The 20,133-nt window shown below is 43.9% G+C and overlaps 1 protein-coding gene across 6 annotated transcripts in view; it reads left to right on the forward strand.

The window, feature by feature from the left end:
- The window catches only part of CERS4 (ceramide synthase 4), a 45,457-nt gene extending 25,605 nt beyond the window's left edge, over positions 1-19,852 (forward strand). For all 6 annotated transcript variants that reach the window (XM_088179310.1, XM_014884355.2, XM_088179311.1 and 3 more), the window contains exons 3-11: positions 2,691-2,808; positions 5,248-5,366; positions 7,327-7,384; positions 9,540-9,590; positions 13,408-13,500; positions 14,126-14,254; positions 14,514-14,620; positions 15,021-15,177; positions 17,795-19,852. In XM_088179310.1, coding sequence (XP_088035436.1) covers positions 2,691-2,808; positions 5,248-5,366; positions 7,327-7,384; positions 9,540-9,590; positions 13,408-13,500; positions 14,126-14,254; positions 14,514-14,620; positions 15,021-15,177; positions 17,795-17,986 — 1,024 coding nt within the window. In that variant the 3' untranslated portion in view covers positions 17,987-19,852. The remainder of the gene's footprint in view (positions 1-2,690; positions 2,809-5,247; positions 5,367-7,326; positions 7,385-9,539; positions 9,591-13,407; positions 13,501-14,125; positions 14,255-14,513; positions 14,621-15,020; positions 15,178-17,794) is intronic.
- Positions 19,853-20,133: the final 281 nt, after the last annotated feature.

Here is a 20,133-nt window from a genome sequence, read left to right on the forward strand (position 1 = left end):
GCGTGAGAGATGCTCACTGGTGGAGAAGTAGGCTGGTGACGAGAATCATCTCCCTGGCAGTGACTGACTCTTGAGAGGAGCACAGTTTAGTCCTCAGATTTACCCTCTTGTCTTGTGGAGAGCTGATAAAGTGCCATAATGAGGCTGTCCCTGCCACTGAGATGACGTATCTGTGATGTTGAAATCAGTGCAAGGGTTGTGCTTTGAACAGGACTTAACTGAGAACTGAGTCAGAGCATAGAGGAAACGTGTGCAGAAGTCCCTTATGAAGAATTTCAGGCCTTGGTATCCCAATGATGTTCATGAAAGTAGGATTGGTTCCATAAAACATGAATGAACTCAAAACCTCAACAACAAAGTAATTTTAACTGGTTACACTCTGTCTTCATCTGCTGCAACTGACTTGTTTCTGTTATAGCGAGGTTTTATGCCATGACCATAAGAAATCAGCAGGAAATACAGAGAAGTCAGGGATTAAACCAAATTAAGAAATTTGTCAGGACACTTTAAGTAGTTTTTCAGAAAAATAAATTTGTAGTCAAGCTGCGTTCACACCTGTCAGAAACATTCTCTTTGCTTTAATGTGTCTGGAAAATTTCATACATTTCAGTTCCCAATGCGGCCTGATAAGAAGTGGCAATAAGGTTGTTTTCAACAATAGAATTGATTACATCTTCCTCTTCAGAGGTACTTGTATTGATGCCTGATCTTTGATAGAGAAAGATCAGGCAGGCCCATTTCAAGGAACTGTTTAATATAAGAACCAAGATCTAGTGCAGAGCTTAAGGTAGATGTTTTCCCAACTTCAGTGAGTTATGGATATTACAGAGATACTGTGTTACTGTTCTTAGCACAGGGCCTGCTGGTCCACTATCACTCTTATTAAACCAATCACTTCATATTAGATGCACTTAAAATATTTATTGAGAGCAGTCAGAGCCAAAACCCAGAATTCCCAGTGATGGCTTCAGCAGCAGTGCCAGAGTGCTGCTAAATTTCACAGAAACCGTGAATTTCAATGCTTACCCATGTTTTTGTGATCACCATGCATCTTGCCAGCAAGCTAAGTATTGCCAGCAAGGACACTTAGCCCTTTTTTATGGTAGAAATGTAGTTTTTGTTGGTCTTGGTACATGTTCCTATAGCCAGTGATGCCAAAGGAATTTCTCAGACATGATGACAAAGAACAATTGATGCACAGGTAGGTGGATTGGCTGTGCAAAAGAAAAGTGAGAATGAGCTGTTATATGAGGGAGAAAAATGTGTACCCATTCTGTGGTTTAACAGAAGTTACATAATTCCTTAGGTAAGGGGTCTTTTTATAAAATTGCTTTTAATACTTGTTAATTAAATTAAGAAATGAGTTATTGAAAAGAAACTTCTAAAAGACCCATCTGAAGGATGCTAGACCTGAAATAGTCCCTAAAGACATGCATATGGAGTATAAGCTCTATCACTAGCAGAAACCACAGGTAACCACACCAGATAATCACTGCCATAAATATATTCCATACTGTTTGAAGTACAACACCTTTGAACACCTACATAGTGAAATAGCTTTTGCAGCTTTTTTAGGCAAAGTGGAAAAAATCTTACTCTGTATCCAAATCATTAGGGAGAACTGATCAGAGGACTTGCCTGGACAGCAGGAGTGACCAGGCAGAGCAGGTGTGGGGCTCAGCACTCGCTGCCTCTGCTTGGTGCTGTCAAACCAACTTCAGCACCAGTTTGCAGTAACACAGAGACACTTCCCCAGTGGCAGCGTGTAAAAGGGAGCAGTTAATCAGAACAGCTAATTTTTGAGAAATTCAAGTGAACTTCTGATGATTTGGGTCTTTTGTTTTTTTAAATATTGTTTGACAAGTTTCCTGTTTGTTCCATATTTATGCAAGATCTCACTTCATATCTTTGATGAGGAGGTTTCCTGCTGCTGAGGTAGAGAGGAGTGTTGGTAGTGGAGAAGTTGAGTTGTTGAGCACTGGAATTTTTCTGAATAGTTTTCCTTGAGTAACTTTTTTCTATTTATGCAGATTTTTTTTTCTTGCTCTGTTTCACTGTGAAAGACTGAAGATGCACAGCTAGTGCAAACATCCATTTCTTGTGACAAGGTTTCTAGTTGCCATGTCCTTATTTTGGAACTGTGTTTGATTTATATTAGGAAACATGGATGTAAGTAACTCCAGGAAAGACCGAGTGGCTTCCTGTTTCAACAGGACATTTCTACATTAATACTACACCTCTGGCAGAACCTCCCTCTTGATCTTGAGCCAAGGCCTTAGTTCAGGTGGATGCCATGTGTGTTCCATGTTCTAGGTCAAGCAGGGAACAGCAATTAGGCCTTATTTCATATATATATATATATGTATGTATGTATGTTAGAGTCTGGTACTCCCTATCAGCTGCAAGCAAGCCAGAGGCAAATGACTGGTAATTCAGAAGTTGACAAAGGAGGAAATAGCATTTGCCAACCTCAAGTAATTTTGAATATGACAGTACAGAGCTCAGAGCAGTAGGGTACAAGTCCAACAGTTTCTTCTCTAAGTTTGTGATTTTACCTGTTCAACATGATACTCATGTTTGTATTCACATATGGGAAGCAGCTGTTATGTACTGCATCATGTTTTAACAGTGCTGCAAAATCAGAAATCACTGTTCTATTTTTGGCTGACCCTTTATGTTTTCTTTTGCAGAGCCATAGCCCTGCCCCTCAGTACCAAATTGGGTGTGAGAGACAAGCAGAGACCAAAAGCTCAGCCCAACCCCGTGCTGGAAACATTCTATAGTACACGCTGCAAGAACCCTGGAGAGGTGAGTCCTTCCCTCCTTTGCTTTTCTGTACATTTAGTGTCTTTAGCCCAAGAAAATCCCATTTGGAATCCTGAAGTTTAGCAATGTCATTCATACCAGAAGCTCAACAAAGGGAACTCTGTAGCACTCGTTCCCTGAGAGCAGCTGTCCAGGAGGGTCCTTCTGCAGTGCCATCAGCTCTGAGTTCTGCTTCTGAACACCTGGGTGCTCCCAAAAGAAAGAGTGACAGCTCCTGCTCCCTGCTTACCTTACACACAGCACCAACTGCAACACAGGGGGCTCTGCCTGGTCATCAAAGGCACTTTCTTGAGGTGAGGGTGCCCAGGGAGGTTGTGGAATTTATATCCTTGGGAGAACTCAAAGTTCTCTGGACATGGTCCTTGACACCTGGTTTTAGGTGGCTCTATTTGAGCAGGGCCTATGGGACAAGGTGATCTCCATGGTCCCTTCCATCCCCAGCCATTTTGTGATAGTTTCTTTTCATATACTGGCAAATCCTGTAAAAAAATCAGTCATATCAGCTGCCTTGAGCTCCCACATTGCTAGTCCCTGCAGCTCAGCCAATGTGTCCTGTTTGATCTCCTAGTCCTAGACTGGGTCATTCTGTGCAATCCATGAGTTTGAGATTGGCCTTGCAAGAAGCCAGAGTCTTGGTCATCATCACAGAGATTATGAGGGGCTTCAGAAACCTGCAAACGCAACTGGTGGGTAGTTTTCCTCTGAGGGATAAGAAGAGTTATTTTCAAAAAATTGGCGAGATGAGTCAGAGTTATAATGGCTGCTGCTGATGGGAAAAACCACTAGCAGGATTGTGAATTGTCAGGTGATATTAGAATTTAACCTGGTCATTGAAGTCCCTGGGTGTGAATTCTGTGGTCGGGAAAGGAATCTGATTTTCTTTCAGCTTGTTTTTGTAGGCTTTCTCTTGGCCTTAAAGCAATATCTGTGAACTCTTACCAAGGATGGGTGAGCAGGGGGCTCGCTGTGGGTTCCAGACCCAAGGAACAATCCTACTCCAATCACATTGTTTTGCCAAGGCTCCTGCAACATGGTTAGTGCTGCAGTGGGGCATGAGGAGCCCCAGGACATGCAGTAACAGGTTAGAAATAAAGGAAAAAAGGCTAAAATTTAAATGTAGGTTATGATCTGGGTAGTGCAGCCAGCCCATCTCTGCAGCAGTGGGAAGAAGTGTTCTAAGGGACACTTGTCAGTGTGGTAGTCCCTGACCTTCCACTTGTGTTTCTGTTCCCAAAATCCAAACATTTCTCAGTATAACTGCTTCTATGGCAGAGACTCAAGACTCAAGACGTGGCTTTGCTACCAGGTTTTTCCCACAGCTCTCCCTGCACCCCCCATTGCACTGAAGTGGTGCTTTTCTCCCCGCAGATCTGGGATACTGGAACAGATCCTCCCCATGAGACAGCAATATGAGGTGGAGCAGGAGCTGCTGCCTGGCTCTCTCCACTCAGCCAGTCTGCTAGCTTCCTTCCTCTCCCATGAGCTCTCAAACCAGTGCTTAGAGGCAGCTTTTACTTGTCCAGTACAAGATGAGATTTTGCAGTTATTGGCAGCCATTTCTTGGGAGGAATTCCACATGATGGAGCAATTGGAGAGGGTAAATTAATGTCTCCATTTGTCTCCACCACCAAAACAGAACTCAAAAAGCAGCATATCTGAAAATTGGTAATGAACTTATTTTTGTACAGCATGCTAAAAAGGTGTAGGCCACTGTCACATGATACCAATTCAGGTAAATGAATTCCATGAAGAACTATTGCTTTATGTAAAAAATAAGGCTATCCATGATGACATTTCCAAGTAGGAATATAAAACACGACAAACTTTCTTTCATGTAACATGCCAAACTCTTAACAGACTAAGGACAAAAAGGAAGGTAATTGCAGGATTTCTGTGAGTTATATGTTGAAGAATTACCCCTAACAGGTTTACCACAACAGGAGAATATCCAATAGGAAAATTAGGTTTCCTCTGCTTATGACATCCATTGTGATACTGCATCAGAATGCTGAGAGGTGTGACAAGATTCATTGCAGAACTATAAAATATTACTTAAGCTGCAGTGATCTTTATTGGAGTGACAGATTTGAGGGATTTGGTCCCTGAAGACAGAGGGAGGAAGTGATTTGGCAACACACTCACGTGAGGAGACAAGACCAGTTTGGAACTAGGAAAGTTCACATTAAAAAATGAGAAGTTTCAACATTAGCATTTATAACCAATTGATTAGAGGGGAATGGAAAGATTTTCTACTATCCAAGATCTTTACACTAGGAACAGACTGCTTTCAGAAAGATGCATTAGCCTGAACCAGCTTGGGCTGGCCAGGAGCTCCAGCTGGTCTCTGGTGGGTCAGATGAGATACTGCCCTGTCTGACCTTTGAATCTGGATCTGAGCATGCTACCTCACCTGTTTTCCAGGGTGAGCTGCTCAGATTATCCAAGCAATGTGACCTGGCAGTGAGGAAGGTGGAGAAGTGGTTCCGGCGCCGGAGGAACATGGACCGGCCCAGCCTGTCGAAGAAATTCAGTGAAGCCTGGTGAGCAGAGCACAAGCCATGGACTCAGGTTTTCACTGGAGCTGAGCTCCACAGACAGCTCACTGCCTCGCCCTGCCCTCCATCCCTGTGCAGAGATCCCAGCTCCCTGCCTGCCCTCCATCCCTGTACAGAGCACATCTTGGTTCATGCCTGACCCACTTGGCTCTGCTGTAACTCTCTGCTGCTTCTCTGCTACAGAAACATTTCTGGATTTTCCCCCTTTATTTGCAATTCCATGTCTCCTTTTACTGCTGTATTTCTTATTTCTTACTGGGCTCTTGTTTCTGACTTTTCCTGGCTTTGTTAGACTGGCATCCTTCTTTGACACACATTTGAACCTGAAAAACGCTCTGCTGTTTACATTTTACTGCTTTGCTGCTGCATCAGTACCTCTAAAAAGGCATCCTTTCTCTTGCCTTTGCCATAGTTTCTCTTTGCCTCTCTGCAAGGAGATTCCTTCTGCTGCACCTTTTCTGCAACTGTTTTGCATACTGTTGCTTTCAAAAGCTACAGGCAGCAGGCTGGATTGGATTCCGCTGTCTTTTGACTTCGGCATCCTGAAAGTCACAAACCAGCACCCTTCCCATGGGGGTGGAAGCTTGTGAGCAGAGAACAAAGTCTGCCTTGAAACAGCTGTGTGGAAATTCTCCTTATTATGTGGAGGCACAAAATAAATCTCAGGTCAGACAAATCTGAATGTCAGTCCTGGCTCAGCTTTCCACATAAAAGGAGAATTATCCACAGCTTGGTTGGAATGCCTTATTTACAAGAGGCTGCTCTGCTATTTGTTTAAGGAATTGGGCTCTCCTAGGAAAGCCATATAGTCAAAAGAAATCATTAAATACCTAGAGTGCTATTCATCTATCTAAAAGTGTGTATCCATAGGGTAGGCATCATTGAGCTCATCAGCATGTGCTCCATATAACACTCCACTTGTAATTCAAAACCCCTGCCTAAAAACCCTAATCCAAAAAGAAGAAAAGGATGTGTATTATTTATTTATAATATTCCATATAGTTACAAATATTTACAGAAACAGTGACTAAGGCGTTATAAAGCAACAGTGTTTATTCTGCCTCCATCTGGATGAAATGTCAGCTCTCCCTGCACTCTGATGCCTTGGAGTAAATAGTAACAGTAAATAGGAAACAGGAAATCCTTTTCTGCCTCAGCCCACTGAGGACAGTGTCCTTCCACTCGCCCTCTGTCACCATGTGCAGTCTGTAGACAAAATGTCTCTGATGTGACGTAGCTTTGTAGAGTTTATTTTTATCTTGGAATTCCTGGAGGTTTCGTTGACAGGTGGAGTTTCTCAAAATATATTTACATCTGAACTGTTGTGGAGATTCTTGGAAATTAAAGGACTGGTTTAAACAGTTTTACTCCTTTGAATATTTCCTGTGGTTCGCTTATTAATAACTTGTTTATTCTTTTGGGATGAAATTCCCCTCATTCCTTACTATATGTGTGAATATTCAGGTGACCTTCCTCTGTCCACTGAGCTGGGCAAACAGTTTGTATGTACTTGTGTGGGTTTGATGTTGGTAAATCGTTACTGGCTTCTCACTGGGCCAAACATGACAGCAGTTAGTTACTGTACATGATAACAAATTTAGCAGGCTGGATCTCCAAAGGCCTAGGAGAGAGATTGGCATTGTTTCACTTTTATAAATGCATCTGCTACTGCTGGTAAACTTTGGGATTATTCCCTGTGGGATTTTAGTCAGAAAGATTCTTGTGTTTTCTGCCATCTCTACAGCAAAGGAATTGCTCTTTGTGAAGTCTGTGAAATCTGCTGGTAGCATGCAAAGAGCTGTTCCTGTTTTGGTCAAACCTTGAACATACTAATGTGTCTTTGCCTCAATAGTGTTATTCTTTGAGTTGGTGTGAGGATACACAGACTTGCAGCTCAGGGGATAATGAATGGGATTCTAATGCACTTTGTTTTGTTTGTTTGTAGCTGGAGATTTACATTTTACATCATTTCTTTCTTCACTGGACTCGCTGTCCTGTATGATGTGAGTACACATGCAGTCACCTGCTGTTCTACCCAGCCAACACCTGCAAGAATGGCAGAGTTTGTTGTCAAACATGCCTTTTCAGATCTGCTTCCAGAGGTTTTCCATACAGGTTGGTGTGTATCCCCTGCATAGCACACTTGGGAGACCACAGACATACTGGACCATGCTTATTTTAAGGACTCCAGTTTCAAGATGTTTCCTCTTCTCCTGGCAAAGCAGAAGGCAGTTGGGATTGTGTAAAAGTAAATTTCTGCAGAGTAGGAGATAGAACACTTACCTAAGCTGGAAGCTGCAGGGCCTGTGTGTTGTATCCAGTACCTCTTTAAGGTAAAGAAACTGAGCTTCCTTTGGAGCATGGGCTGCAATTTAATAATTTTATCTGCTAATTTTCTTTTCCTTACCCAAGGTGTGATTGGTTCAGGCTCATACCTCGGCATTTTCTCCAATTTGATAAGTAGTGAGTTCTCTTCATACAGTTTGAACTGCCTCACCAGGCAGAAGTGGTAAGAGGAGCCATGGGTGTGCTCTAATCCCTAAGATGGGACTAGGGGCACTGGCCGTCTGTTTTAAAGGTTCCCCTGACTCTTTTGCTGCATCTCGTTCCCTGGGTGAGCTTTTCAAAAGTCTTCTGGTACAGCCTGATGAGTTAAATGATGGAAAATGTGCACATCCCAAGGCAGCAGGCAAAAACTCTCCTTGTAACCATTCATTATAATAAGTGTAGGACTTTTGAACTTATACAGACTTCCAAGTCAGATTTTAAGGTACTCAAAAGTATGAGGGTTATAGGATGAGCTAGCTGAGGAGTGAAGCTTGAGTCCCAGCTGCAGTGTTCTGTGGATCTGTACATCAAAACAGAAGGCTGTTCTTTGAGGTCAGCTATGGAAATTTGGTCTGGATGACCTGCTTAGCATTGTACAAGAGCCCTGTGGCAACAAGGGCCAAAATCATATTCCTTCAGCATGTTATCTGTCCATTATATGGATTATATGGATTTTGTGAAACTCTCTTCTTTCGTTAGGATAAAAGCAAATGTTTAAATTCTGTATTAGTAGTTTTGGACTGATAGCAAAAATCTCTGCCTGTGAATCAGTGAAACAGCCTGTAACAAAGGGAGGTTATCTTCCAGTAGGCCACCAGAAATCAGCTGTATTTGCTGAGAGTAGAGGAATTAAGAAATTCAGGGATCTGGAGTTCCTTTCTGGCTTAGGTAAAAGTATTCCATAGTTGGTTCATAGTTTTTGCTTTGTCCTTTCTGGTTCTATATCACACATCTCTCCTGGTTCTGCACATGTATTTACTGTAAATTCTACTCCCAACCCCACTCCAGTCAGCCAAAGACTGCATCTGTTCCATATTCCCACTGCACCTAAAACCACTGCCTCCTGCTTCACCTGTGTGTCACCCACACACCAGCAGTGCTCAGTGAGAAGAAGAAATGCTGCTGCCTTCTTGCCTCAGCTCTGATACCTGGAGCCCTGTAGAAGTTAGAGAAAATTGCCCTCATAGGTGTGAGGTGTTGTGGTGTTCTGTGAGCTCTGATCCAGTCTGGGCACAGCTCCAGGCAGAGCATGCTCCATGCAGGGGGGGCTCTTGGGGACTTCAGTTGCCGTGTTTCTATGAAAGTTTCAAAAGTGCCAAGTTCTAAATGACCAATTTTCTATTGAACAGAGTAGGATCTTTTCAGAGGTTCATTACTTAACAAACTGCAGCATAACCTTCACTGTCAGAGGAAAAACCACATGCCTGACACACCAGTTTTCAGCCTTCTATCTACCTTTAAGTGTTATTGTCTAAATCACAGATATTCCTAATGAAATACTTGTAAGATTATTTTTAGATGCTCAAAATATCACCACCACCTCAAGCTTGTAGAAGACTGCAAAAAGTCAGGAGGGGTTTTCTCTGAGCTATTTTATTTGGGATGGCTAAATGGTGTGTGAGATTTCAGGCAAATACCCACAATTTGGAAATGTCACAAGCAGATGCAAGTCCTTGTAGTGGAAATCTCTTGGGATTCCAGACAGTGAGACCAGCTCTGCCTGTAATAAAACACAACAAAGTCTAGCAGTAACAAACTAAAGGAATTATACGACTGATAAGAAAATAACTCCTCTGATATTCTCACATACATGTTGCATTTTTGTTGCAGAAGCCTTGGTTTTGGGACCATAGAGAGTGCTGGACAGGATATCCGCAACAGGTGAGCCACACAAGAAGGAAAGTTGCTGTTATAAATTTTGTATTGTGTTTCTATATTATTCTGAAAATCAGATTATATTAGTGACAAAAAGACACTGAATTAAATTCAGACACAGAAGACCTAAGAATTCAAAGCCAGACCCTCATCTGGTGAGAACATATTTGTACCCAGTATCATCTAAACACAAGAGAAGATGAATTGACAGAGCCCTTTGTCACTGCCAAGAGAAAATGAAGGCTTATGTTCCAGGCTTTTTTGTCTGACAGCCAAAGCTAGAGCAAGACCCCTTGACTGTATGTAGAGGTTGAAAACCCATAAAGGAGAAAGTAATGCCCAATTCTTAGAGTGTGAGCCACAGGAAATGTAATGGGACAAATGACTGAAGAGTGAGGCAATGCCTTTCAAGACGAGTCTCTGAACAATCTGGTATTGTGCGAACACAAAAACTTTAAGGGCAAATCTGTAGTTCTGTGTAAAAATTAAACCATACAAACAAGTGGGGCTCGAATAGGAATGTAAGACTGAAAGGATCACTCAGGTCCCTCTGTCTCCTGCTCCTGTACACGTGCAGTATGTGTCTTGTCTAAAACAGTGGGACCCTCCATCGTGGCACACTGTGGTGGACTGACCCTGGCTGGCCACATTGTGCCCACCAAGCCCATTTTTCTTTCCCCTCCTCAAATGGAAAGGGAGGAGAAAATAGAGCAAAAGGCTCACGGGTTGAGACAAAGACAGGGAGAGAGCACTCACCAGTTACCATCACAGGCAAAACAGGCTTGACTTGGGGGAAAATTATTTTAATATACTGTTAATGAAATAAGAGTAGTTTTATAAGAAATAAACCCAAATCTTAAAAACACCTTCCCGCACCCCTCCCTTCTTCCTGGGCTTAACTTCACTCCCACATTCTCCACCTCCTCCCCTGCAGTGATGCAACAGGATGTGGAATGGGGGTTGTGGTCAGTTCATCACCTCTTGTCTCTGTTGTTCCATCCTCCTGCTCGAGCTTTTCCCCTGCCCTGGCAGGAAGGTTCTCCAGTGGGAGACAGCTCTCCATGAATCTCCACTGTGGCTGCTTTCCACAAGATACAGTCCATTAGGAGCAGACTGCTCCATCGTGGGTCCACCACAGGTGCTGCCAGGAGCCTGTCCCAGCACAGGGTCTCCACAGGCTCAGAGCTTCCTTAGGCCACATCCCCCTGCTCTAGGCAGGGGTTCTCCAGGGACTGCAGGTGGATTTCTGCTCCCTGCAGAGCTCCATGGGCTGCAGGGCCACAGCCTGTATCACCATGGGCTGCTGGGGAATCTCTGCTCCACCACCAGGAGCTCCTCCTCCCCCTCCTGCACTGACCTGAGGGTCTATAGAGTTGTATCTCATACTCTCACTCCTCTCTCGGCACCACCCTTGCCCAGCAGTTTTTTCTATTCTTAAATAGATTGTCCTCAAGGCACTGCCACTATCATTCATGGAACCAGTGGCAGATCCACCTTGGAAGTGTCTGGAACTGGCTCTGCTGGACAGGAGGCAGCTTCTGGCATCTCACAGAAACCACCCCTGCCCCACCCCACTATGAAAACCTTTCCATGTAAATCCAACACACACCCATTTCCCAACCTTTGTAACAACCAGAAAATACCAAAAGCAGGGCTGGTCATGTCCCTCTGGCGAAGAGCAAGTCAAGGACAAACCTGTTTATTAGCAGGAAAAACAAATGTATTAATTATAATTTCTACTAAACAGACCATGCCCTGTGCTACAGAAGATGACAAAAGAAACAGCAGTTCTCCCAAATAGTCTGATCTTTGAGGGGGAAAAAAATAGCTTCTGATCCAGAGCTCCTGTTTGGATAACCTGGAGTGTGACCAGCACATACCAGTTAGGGAGATGTTCATATGATCCCTGGAAGCCCCAGGGCATCCAGCTGTGCTTCCTCTTGTGGTCAGTTGCTGGTGCTACAAAGGAAAACAAACTAAAATTTATGAAAGCCATAAATAATCAGTTGGTATTTGGGAGCACAGTACTTCGTGTTCCTTTGGAAATGGTTGCAAAGCCCCTTTAGTCATAGTAATTATTTATCAAATAGATTCAGGTTTAAGGAGATCATGTAGTGCCACAACAGCAGAAATTGCTTGTTAAATAACAAGATCTTGCTGAGTGGGTTTTTGCTTTCAGTTTCCCAGCTGTAAAAGCCCAGATAATTTACCCAAAAGAATGTAAATTACATTTCTTGCTGGGGTTGTATTTCGCCCCATTAGTTTGATTAAACTGGAAAATCTGTGACAGAGTGCAGGGAATCTGAAGCATCTGAAGCCTAAAAAAGGGAGTGATTTATTCAGCTACTCCTTTTCTACCATGCTCAGGAATCAGAATACTGCTGAAGAAATCCTAAAAATATTCAGCATCTCTATGGTGGTTCCCTAGATGTTTGACATGGTATGGTAAAGTGGAATTTCCCCTTGATTTCTTAGCACAGATGACATTTAGTAAGTGTGTTGTTGTTGAAGTATTTCCCCCTGTAGCTGCAGGAGCCAGCTTTGTTGATTTGGTTGTTGTATTGGGTTTTCATGGCCTGGTTTTGGTAGCAGAGGTCTACAGAGATGGCTTCTTAAGAAATTGCCAAAATCTTCCTCCATGTCCAGCAGAGCTAATCCCTGGTGGCTCCAAGGTTGAATGTTCCACTGGCCAAGGCTGGGCCGATTAGAAATAGCAGTAACACCTCTGTAATAACAGATTTTAAAAGAAAGACAAAAAGGAAAAAGTTACTGCACAGTTGTATCTGCAGCCAGAGAAGAGTGGACTGAGAACATGGGAGAGGAGCAACTCTGCAGACACCAAGGTCAGTGAAGGAGGGGCAGGAGATGCTCCAGGCACCAGAGCTGAGCTTCCTCTGCAGCCCTTGGTGAGACCATGGTGAAGCAGCTGAGCCCCTGCAGCCCATGGGGATCCATGGGGGATGCAGAGATCCACCCACAGCCCATGGAGGGGGATCCATGGGGATGCAGAGATCCACCCACAGCCCATGGAGGGGGATCCATGGGGATGCAGAGATCCACCCACAGCCTGTGGAGGAGGGGCCCACACCAGAGCAGAGGGATGCCTGGAGGAGGCTGTGACCCTGGAGGAGACCCATGGAGAGAAGAGCCCTGCTCACAGGCAGGAGCAGCCTGTCCTTGGAGGACTGCACCCCATGGATGAGTGACCCAACCCACAGCAGTTTGGGAAGGACTGTTTTCTCTGGGATGAACTTAGGTTGTGCCATTTCAGAGAGAGCTGTTGCCTTGTGGGATGGACTCACATTGCAGAAGTTCTTGAAGAACTATCTCCTGTGAGAGGGGCCCCACAGTGCAGCAGGGGAACCATTCCTCTCCCTGAGCAGCAGGAGAAACCATGGGTGATGAACTGACCACAACCCCCATTCCCATCTTCTTGCATCACTGGGGTATGGAGGTAGAGCTGGGAAGGAGGGAGGGGCAGGGGGAGGGGTGTTTTTAAGGGTTTATTTCACTTCTCATGATTGTGCTCTGATTTTGTTAGCAATGAACTTAATTCATATCTCTCATATTAAAGTCTGTTTTGCCCATCACTGTATTTGATGAGCAGTCTGTCCCGGTCCTTATCTCAACACATGAACCTTTAGTTGTATTTTCTCTCCTCTGTCCAGCTTTGCAGGGGAGTGACAGAGCAGCTTTGGTGGCTGCTGCCTGGCATCCAGTCAGCATCAACCCACTACGGCTTTTGTCTTGAAAGGAGTTTTCACCTGCAGCTCTTGCACTAATGTATCTGATGGGTATTCCCCTGTCTCTCCCTCTCTCTCAGCCTCTCCAGCCCTCCCTGTTCTGGTATTACATGCTGGAGCTCTCCTTCTACTGGTCACTGGTCTTCACTTTGCCCTTCGACGTGAAGAGGAAGGTGAGTGGCAGTCCCCGGGGAGAATCAAGTACAAATAGGACACAAGCTGAACACTTAGCAGAGTGATCTCTAAGTGCATGTGTGTAGTGCTAGTCAAGGTGTTGTGGGACTCTATCCTTGCTTATTCACAGGAATTTTCATTCCCAATCACTGGCTTTCTCTACTCTGGGAAGTGGACCACAACAACATTGACACAGAAAGGTGCAAAGTACAGCAGAGTTCTCAATCCAAATTTAAAATCCAAACATAAAAATTGTTCTTCTGTAACTCTTCTAGGTGCACTGATCATAGAGACAGGAAAAGAGGTGGTTCTCTGCCAGTAAAGCTGCTTATGTTCCTGGTGCCAGTGTCCCAACAGACAGGGTGCAGCATCAGACCATGGCTAGTGAAGGGAAAGAATGTTCTTTGTTGTGAGATCCTCAGTTTACACCACAAACTTTTCATTCCTGGGCCTACATCTCTAGAATGCATTTGGTGAAAGAATTACATGAGTAAGACTTTGTAGTGAGAGGTTTCTTAGTAACTAAGTAGAGAGATACATCATTGCTACCAGTGGGAACCACACTTGCACTGAGGCAGGAGTTGCATTATGTCTTTTATTCTCTGCTGTTACCCTTCTCATCAGGATTTCAAGGAGCAGATAGTCCATCATGCTGCGACCATCTTCCTGATCAGTTTTTCATACTGTGCCAACTACATCCGCATTGGGACACTGGTGATGGTGATTCATGATGCTTCAGATTGCTTCCTAGAGGTGAGCCAGGCAGAGCCTAGTCAGCTATGGTGCTCTTCAGTCACACAATGTCCTTCTGTCTAACACAACATGGGCCAAGCACTGGGGTGTTCCACAGATCCCTCGTGCTGCTCTGCTGGCTCAGCCGAGGCTGCCCAGCTGCGAGCAGGGCAGAGCTGTGGTTACCTGCAACAGGTTGTGTCATACCTGTCTCATTAACCCCCCAGAGTGTGTGCAGATGGTGTCTTGGCTGCTGTTTTATTGCTCTTTCTCCTTCCAGCCAACTAAGATATTCAACTACATGAAGTGGAAAAAAACTTGTGACAGCCTCTTTATGATCTTCTCAGCTGTTTTCCTGATCAGCCGCCTGGTCATTTACCCCTACACGTGAGTCTGCTGCAGGGAGGGGACATGGCAAAGCTGCCTTCTGAGAGACAGGATGATTAGCTGGGTGCTGCAGCCTTTGTTTTCTGGTCGTGGAGCATATGTTCCTGCCCTTGGCACAGGCTCAAGCGCCACATGGTATTACACCTGCCTTAGGATAAACAAGGGTGCTCTGCCTTGGGGTTCATCGAGCAGTCCTGAAGCCCTGAAGGGGGCTGCAGAGGAGGAGCCCTGGGCCAGTGGCTCTGTCCTGTCTACTTCAGGTGGGGAACTGGTAGTTCCACATGTGATAAGTAAAGATGGAAGTGGCTGATCAGAAACTTCCTCTGTGACTACAAATTTCTGGGGCTTAATTGTGGCCTTATTAACAACATGCTTTATTGCAATCTGCTCTGTTTTGCAGAGTGCTTTATAACACCTACTATTACTCCATGGAGATATTCCAACCCTTCTTTGGATACTACTTTGTGAATGTTCTCCTGATAATTCTGCAGCTGCTCCATGTCTTCTGGTCCTGCCTAATTATTCACATGGTCTACAAATTCATCATCCAGGGCACGGTATGCATCAGTTTGTAGGATCCTTTACATCTCACAGGGAGGGAGGGTCCACCTAGACTGCTTGAGCATACAGGGGTCCATCTGGCATAGATTCCTTATTGTTCTAGTGAAATTATACATGTATATTACCAAGAATGAGGTGGAAATAAACTCAGAAATATTAGGGAAAGCTGACCATAAAAATTGTTATGAGTCACTACTATATTGGGTCCACTTCTGATGCTTATATTCAACAAAAATGTGGATTGGACTCCAGGAGAGATGTCTGTGAACAAAGCCAGTGACATCTGAGTAAAAATCCCAACACTGTGCAGTATGATTTGCATTTGTAACAAGTCTAAGAAATCAAGGAAGGGAAAATTGTCATGATTGGTGAGGTCAGTGCAGAAGTGTTTCCCTTATTGAACAGGATTTTTGACTACAATTGTGTTATGGTGCTGTAGATCTCACACAGTAGGTATTTCTGTCTAAACCGGCTGCCTGTGCTCTTCTTGCAGCAGTGGAGAGTAACAGGCATGCCCAAATTACAATCCATTCCATATTGCACCTAGCAGTGCTGCTCAACAGGCACAGAGCAACCAGAGATGAGTGTCTGAGCTCCAGCTGTACAAACGGAAGTGGAATGCATCCCACATCCCACTCTTTCTGGCCTATAGTAGTTGCTGTGAGACCAAACTGCTGCTCAGCATGAAATATTTACCAAAATCAAAGCCATGACTGGCCACATGCCAAGGATGCAGTCCAAAGGTGACCAGTCAGCACCTTGTGGGAACTGACCTCAGAGCCCAGGATGATTTGTTTTATTAGGATCCAGCTGAGGAATTCTGTCTTACAGGAACTGAGAACTAGCATTAAAGGCTCCTCTTTATCCTATTTTCTTTATCTGCCTTCCCTTAAGATAGCACACAGTAAATTACTTGCAGATTAGGAAACAGGGCCAGAATTGAAGACATAACTGAATACAGCCTTTTATTGTTTTCTTAGTTTTTGTGTGGGCTGAATTACCATTGCAGTTACTGTAGTGTAAATGATGAGGTAATAAATAGTCTTATTAGAAAAAAAAGAACCATCAGGGAGGAAAATCCTGAAGCATATCCAGAATTTTTCCTGTTTTATCTAAAATTGATCTGCCAGATCTGTTATAAAAATATATTTGAGAACTTTCTGTAGTGAGCAGTAAAAAGCAAAAAAGGATTGTCCTAAACAGATCTGTTTCAATGACAGTATTTTGTAGGCCAAAGCAGTATCAGCAAGAATACAGAACATTCTCTCTTTGAGAACCATGAAACTCTTGCTGCAATCAGTTCATGTTCTTCTTGCAGGCCTTTCTGGTCTCCATGGTTTTCTTCTCTGTCTACGGGATAATCTTTACCACCTTCTCACATGATGTTCCCTAATCCCAAGTAATTCGAACTCAGCCTAGATCCTGAAGTACAAGTTTCATTCCCTCATGGAGGGAGCAACTTTATAGTTCCTTTGGGAATCTTGCCAGATTTTAAGGCCTCAGCCACATTCTCTGGCTATAAATGGATATATTTAGAAATATTGACTAGGATTTGTCCTTATGCTGCAGATCCAGACTCCTGCATATTTCCTGATCTCTCAGTTCCAGAGTGATCAGAGGTGCAGGTTGTTCACAGCAGATGCTGCCTTGGAGACAGATTGAATTCAGTGCAAGTTTAGATTTTTACAAATCCTGTCTGCATCTGGTTGTAGTGATCTCTACAAAAAGCATGAGCCCAGATAGAGTTCTCAGTATGATCTGGGATCTCAAGAAAAATGGACACCCATAAATGGAGACTAAATTTCTGGGCAGCACTTGATTTGCCCCTGATCAGTTTCTAAAGCTCATGTCACAGAAGGGATTTGCAGCTTTCCCTTTTTCCAACAAAGAGTGCGACACTGTGAATTTCTCCCCAGTATTGGCATTTTATATGGCATGGCAGAGACAGCCTGATGAGCCAGGAAATGCTGAGCTGCTTTTTCTAAAATGTCATTTTATCCCATTATTTCTTTTTTGCCTTCCTTTTAAGGCAGTTAATTAAATACTTACAGAAGGGGATTACAGGTCTCTCAGGCAATAAACAGCAAGAGGAAAAGCCTGACCATAAAACTGAATGTAGTCAGAGTGGAGTGGCTTTGTGCTGAGCCTTTGGGAAGCATCTGTTTCCAGCCTGTCCCAAGCAGTGTTGTCAGTCTGCAACCACCCAGGCCATGTAGGCAGAAGTTAGCTCCTTGTCCCTTTTGGAAAGTGTAGAAGAGCTTGGTTAACAGCCTCCCCCATCCTTCTCCCTCATGCTGATGACCTGGGCAGCAGTGTGGATCTCCTCAGGCTTGCACAGTTATCCTCAGTCCTGGGCATTTGTGGTTTTGTTCTGCTCTGCAGCCTGTAATTCCTAATGTGTAACAGGATCACAGATGGGATTCCAGTGAGACTGAAATCAGAGGCAGGGAGAATCTGTTCCCCTGGGTAATGTAAAAGCTTAGGGACAGAGCAGGACTGTGCTGAGGGCGAGTGGCTGAGGCAGCAGGTGGATGGTCAGCCTGTGGCTCAGCCATCACTGCTGCTTGTGCAACTGCTGTGTTTGTCTGGCTTCTCACTTACCTGTTTTTGTAGATGGAAAAGGACATGAGAAGTGACACAGAAGAAAGTGACAAGGATGAAGAAAGAGATATAATTAGAGAAAAGGAGACAAATGGGATTACGTATTTCAGCAACGTCACAAGCAATGGTTACATCCAGAGGAATGGGTCTGAGCCCCTGGACAACAGAGCCCACCTTGCCAATGGCCATGCCAAGGAAAGATAGCTGCTGTCTGTGTGCTGCTGGTCTGGCCTCCAGCAAACCCAGGCCACCATCTGTAGAAACAGTTTTGCTCACTGTGTAGATAAATTGGAGTGCAATTGCAGTATTGTAGCTGAATTCCTGCTTCCCGTAAACCAAAGTGTTTATAGTCAGTGATATTTGAAGGAAGTCTTTGTCTTCCTTCAGTAAAATCTTACAATAGATTGTAGCCTCAAAAGTGATAGCAAGGGATCAAAGTGGTTTGACTTATATTGACTGTACCATAATTGTTGTCAAATGTGTTAATCTTGAAAAATACTTCGAAAATAAAAAGGTGGATAAATTCTAGCACTGTCAAGTTTTACCCACCTAATGTTTGATAGGAATCTGTTGAGCCTGGATCAGTCTCTGGAAGCCCTGGCCTATTGCCAGTAACTATTATGGCTGACAAGTGACAAGTCTTACCACTGGGATACCTCTTCTGAGAAAACAGGTGCCCTGTATACACTTACAGAATTAAAACTAAGCATAGTGAAATTAAAGCTTTGGAAAGACATAAGATAAAGCATGTTCTTCTCAAAGGAAGTACTTTTTGTGCCTGTGACCAGTTTTGTAATGGTATGGATCTCAGTCCCTACTTATTGCCCCTAAGGAGGAAACTCCAAAGGCCAGTCTGGAGGAGTACCCACCCAAATCACATTGGAAGAGCTGGAAAATTCAGACAGCTTTTCTCAACTGTCAGGTAATCATCTAAACCTGTCTTGGAAGGAAGTAGTCAGGAGAAGGGAGGTAATAAGGAACTATGTAGTCCAGAAGACAGCACTGATGAAAGTGCTCATGTTTTCACTTAGTGTGACTGGCACAGTGGGAAATGTTTACAGAGTCAGCTTGTGGCAGAAAGGGGATACATTTCCCCTGCTCTCAGAGGAGAAAGGGTCCAGAGAAAATCTGCTGAACCTTATGGAATAATGCTTTAGCATGGCCTTCTAACTCTAGGGCCTTTTTATAAGGAATAGCAAGTATAAAGCAGTGGTCCATGAAGTCATGATGTAGTGCTGATTCAGTTCATTCAGTTGCCATATATTGTATTATGTGTAGTCTTAGATTTTTGGATTGTGCAATCTCTTAAAACATTTAAATTAGTGTTATGTGAATATTTGTTTTATAGGCCACTCAATCTATGATACTGAAGACAGATTCACTGTAATGAGTTCAGGGACTTAGACTACTGAGGCCATGCAGACACTGCTCTTTATGTACCTACTGCTAACTGGGCAGGGATGGGGCATGGACCAAGGAAAAACTGTATTTGAGGAGGGGTGCACATGTTTAAGTTATAAAGGAAGTGACAGTATAGAAAGACAAGAGGATTATCATCACTCAGGTCACCTGAGATGTTACTGAGAAACTTTGATCTGAGCGTGTGTATGCTCATCTTCTCTTTCAGTCAAAATCCATTTGGGTAAATGGATTTCTAAACTGGAATTGGATAATTTCAGAAGGGAAAAAGTGGTTCCAGCATGTGTGATTCCAGGGCAATAACATGCTATGGGAGGAGGTTTCTGCACTGTCATTTAAATCTTGATTTGCTGAAGATAGTCTCTGGAACCTTAGCTCAGCTGGTGAGAGCATGGTGTTAATAATGCCAAGGTTGTGGGTTTGATCTCTGTATGGCACATTCACTTAAGAGTTGGGCTCGATGATCCTTGTGGGTCCCTTCCAACACAATATTCTGTAATCCTGTGATAATTGCAAGTTGGAAGCACATTGTACGCTGTGATCTGAGTGTATGGTCTCACCTCTGTGCAGGTGGTGTGCTCAGGAGGGATAGTTATATATCATTTTATACTACTGAATGTAAATGTTCTTTATAAACTGCTTTTAAAGGTTTGATTGTCTGGTCTCTTTTCTACTTCTTTAACCACCAGGAGGTAAACCTGACTGGCTGCACCTTACAGGTGGATGTATGATGAGGGAGACCCATGTGGGTGCCATTGCCAAGGGGAAGATGTTGCATACACAGGACACACAGCCACACTGAGCCTTGCCATTAAAGAACTGCAGCTGTTAGGTTTGTCTCCTGCTCAGTAATACTGTTTGGCCCTGGAACAAGGGACCATTTGGGACATCCCTGCACTAGACTGGGGCCAGGCCAGGCTACTTGGTACTGC

The sequence above is a fragment of the Sturnus vulgaris genome, chromosome 26 (assembly GCF_052056855.1).
Source record: "Sturnus vulgaris isolate bStuVul1 chromosome 26, bStuVul1.hap1, whole genome shotgun sequence".
In the NCBI taxonomy this organism is placed as follows: Eukaryota; Metazoa; Chordata; class Aves; order Passeriformes; family Sturnidae; genus Sturnus; species Sturnus vulgaris.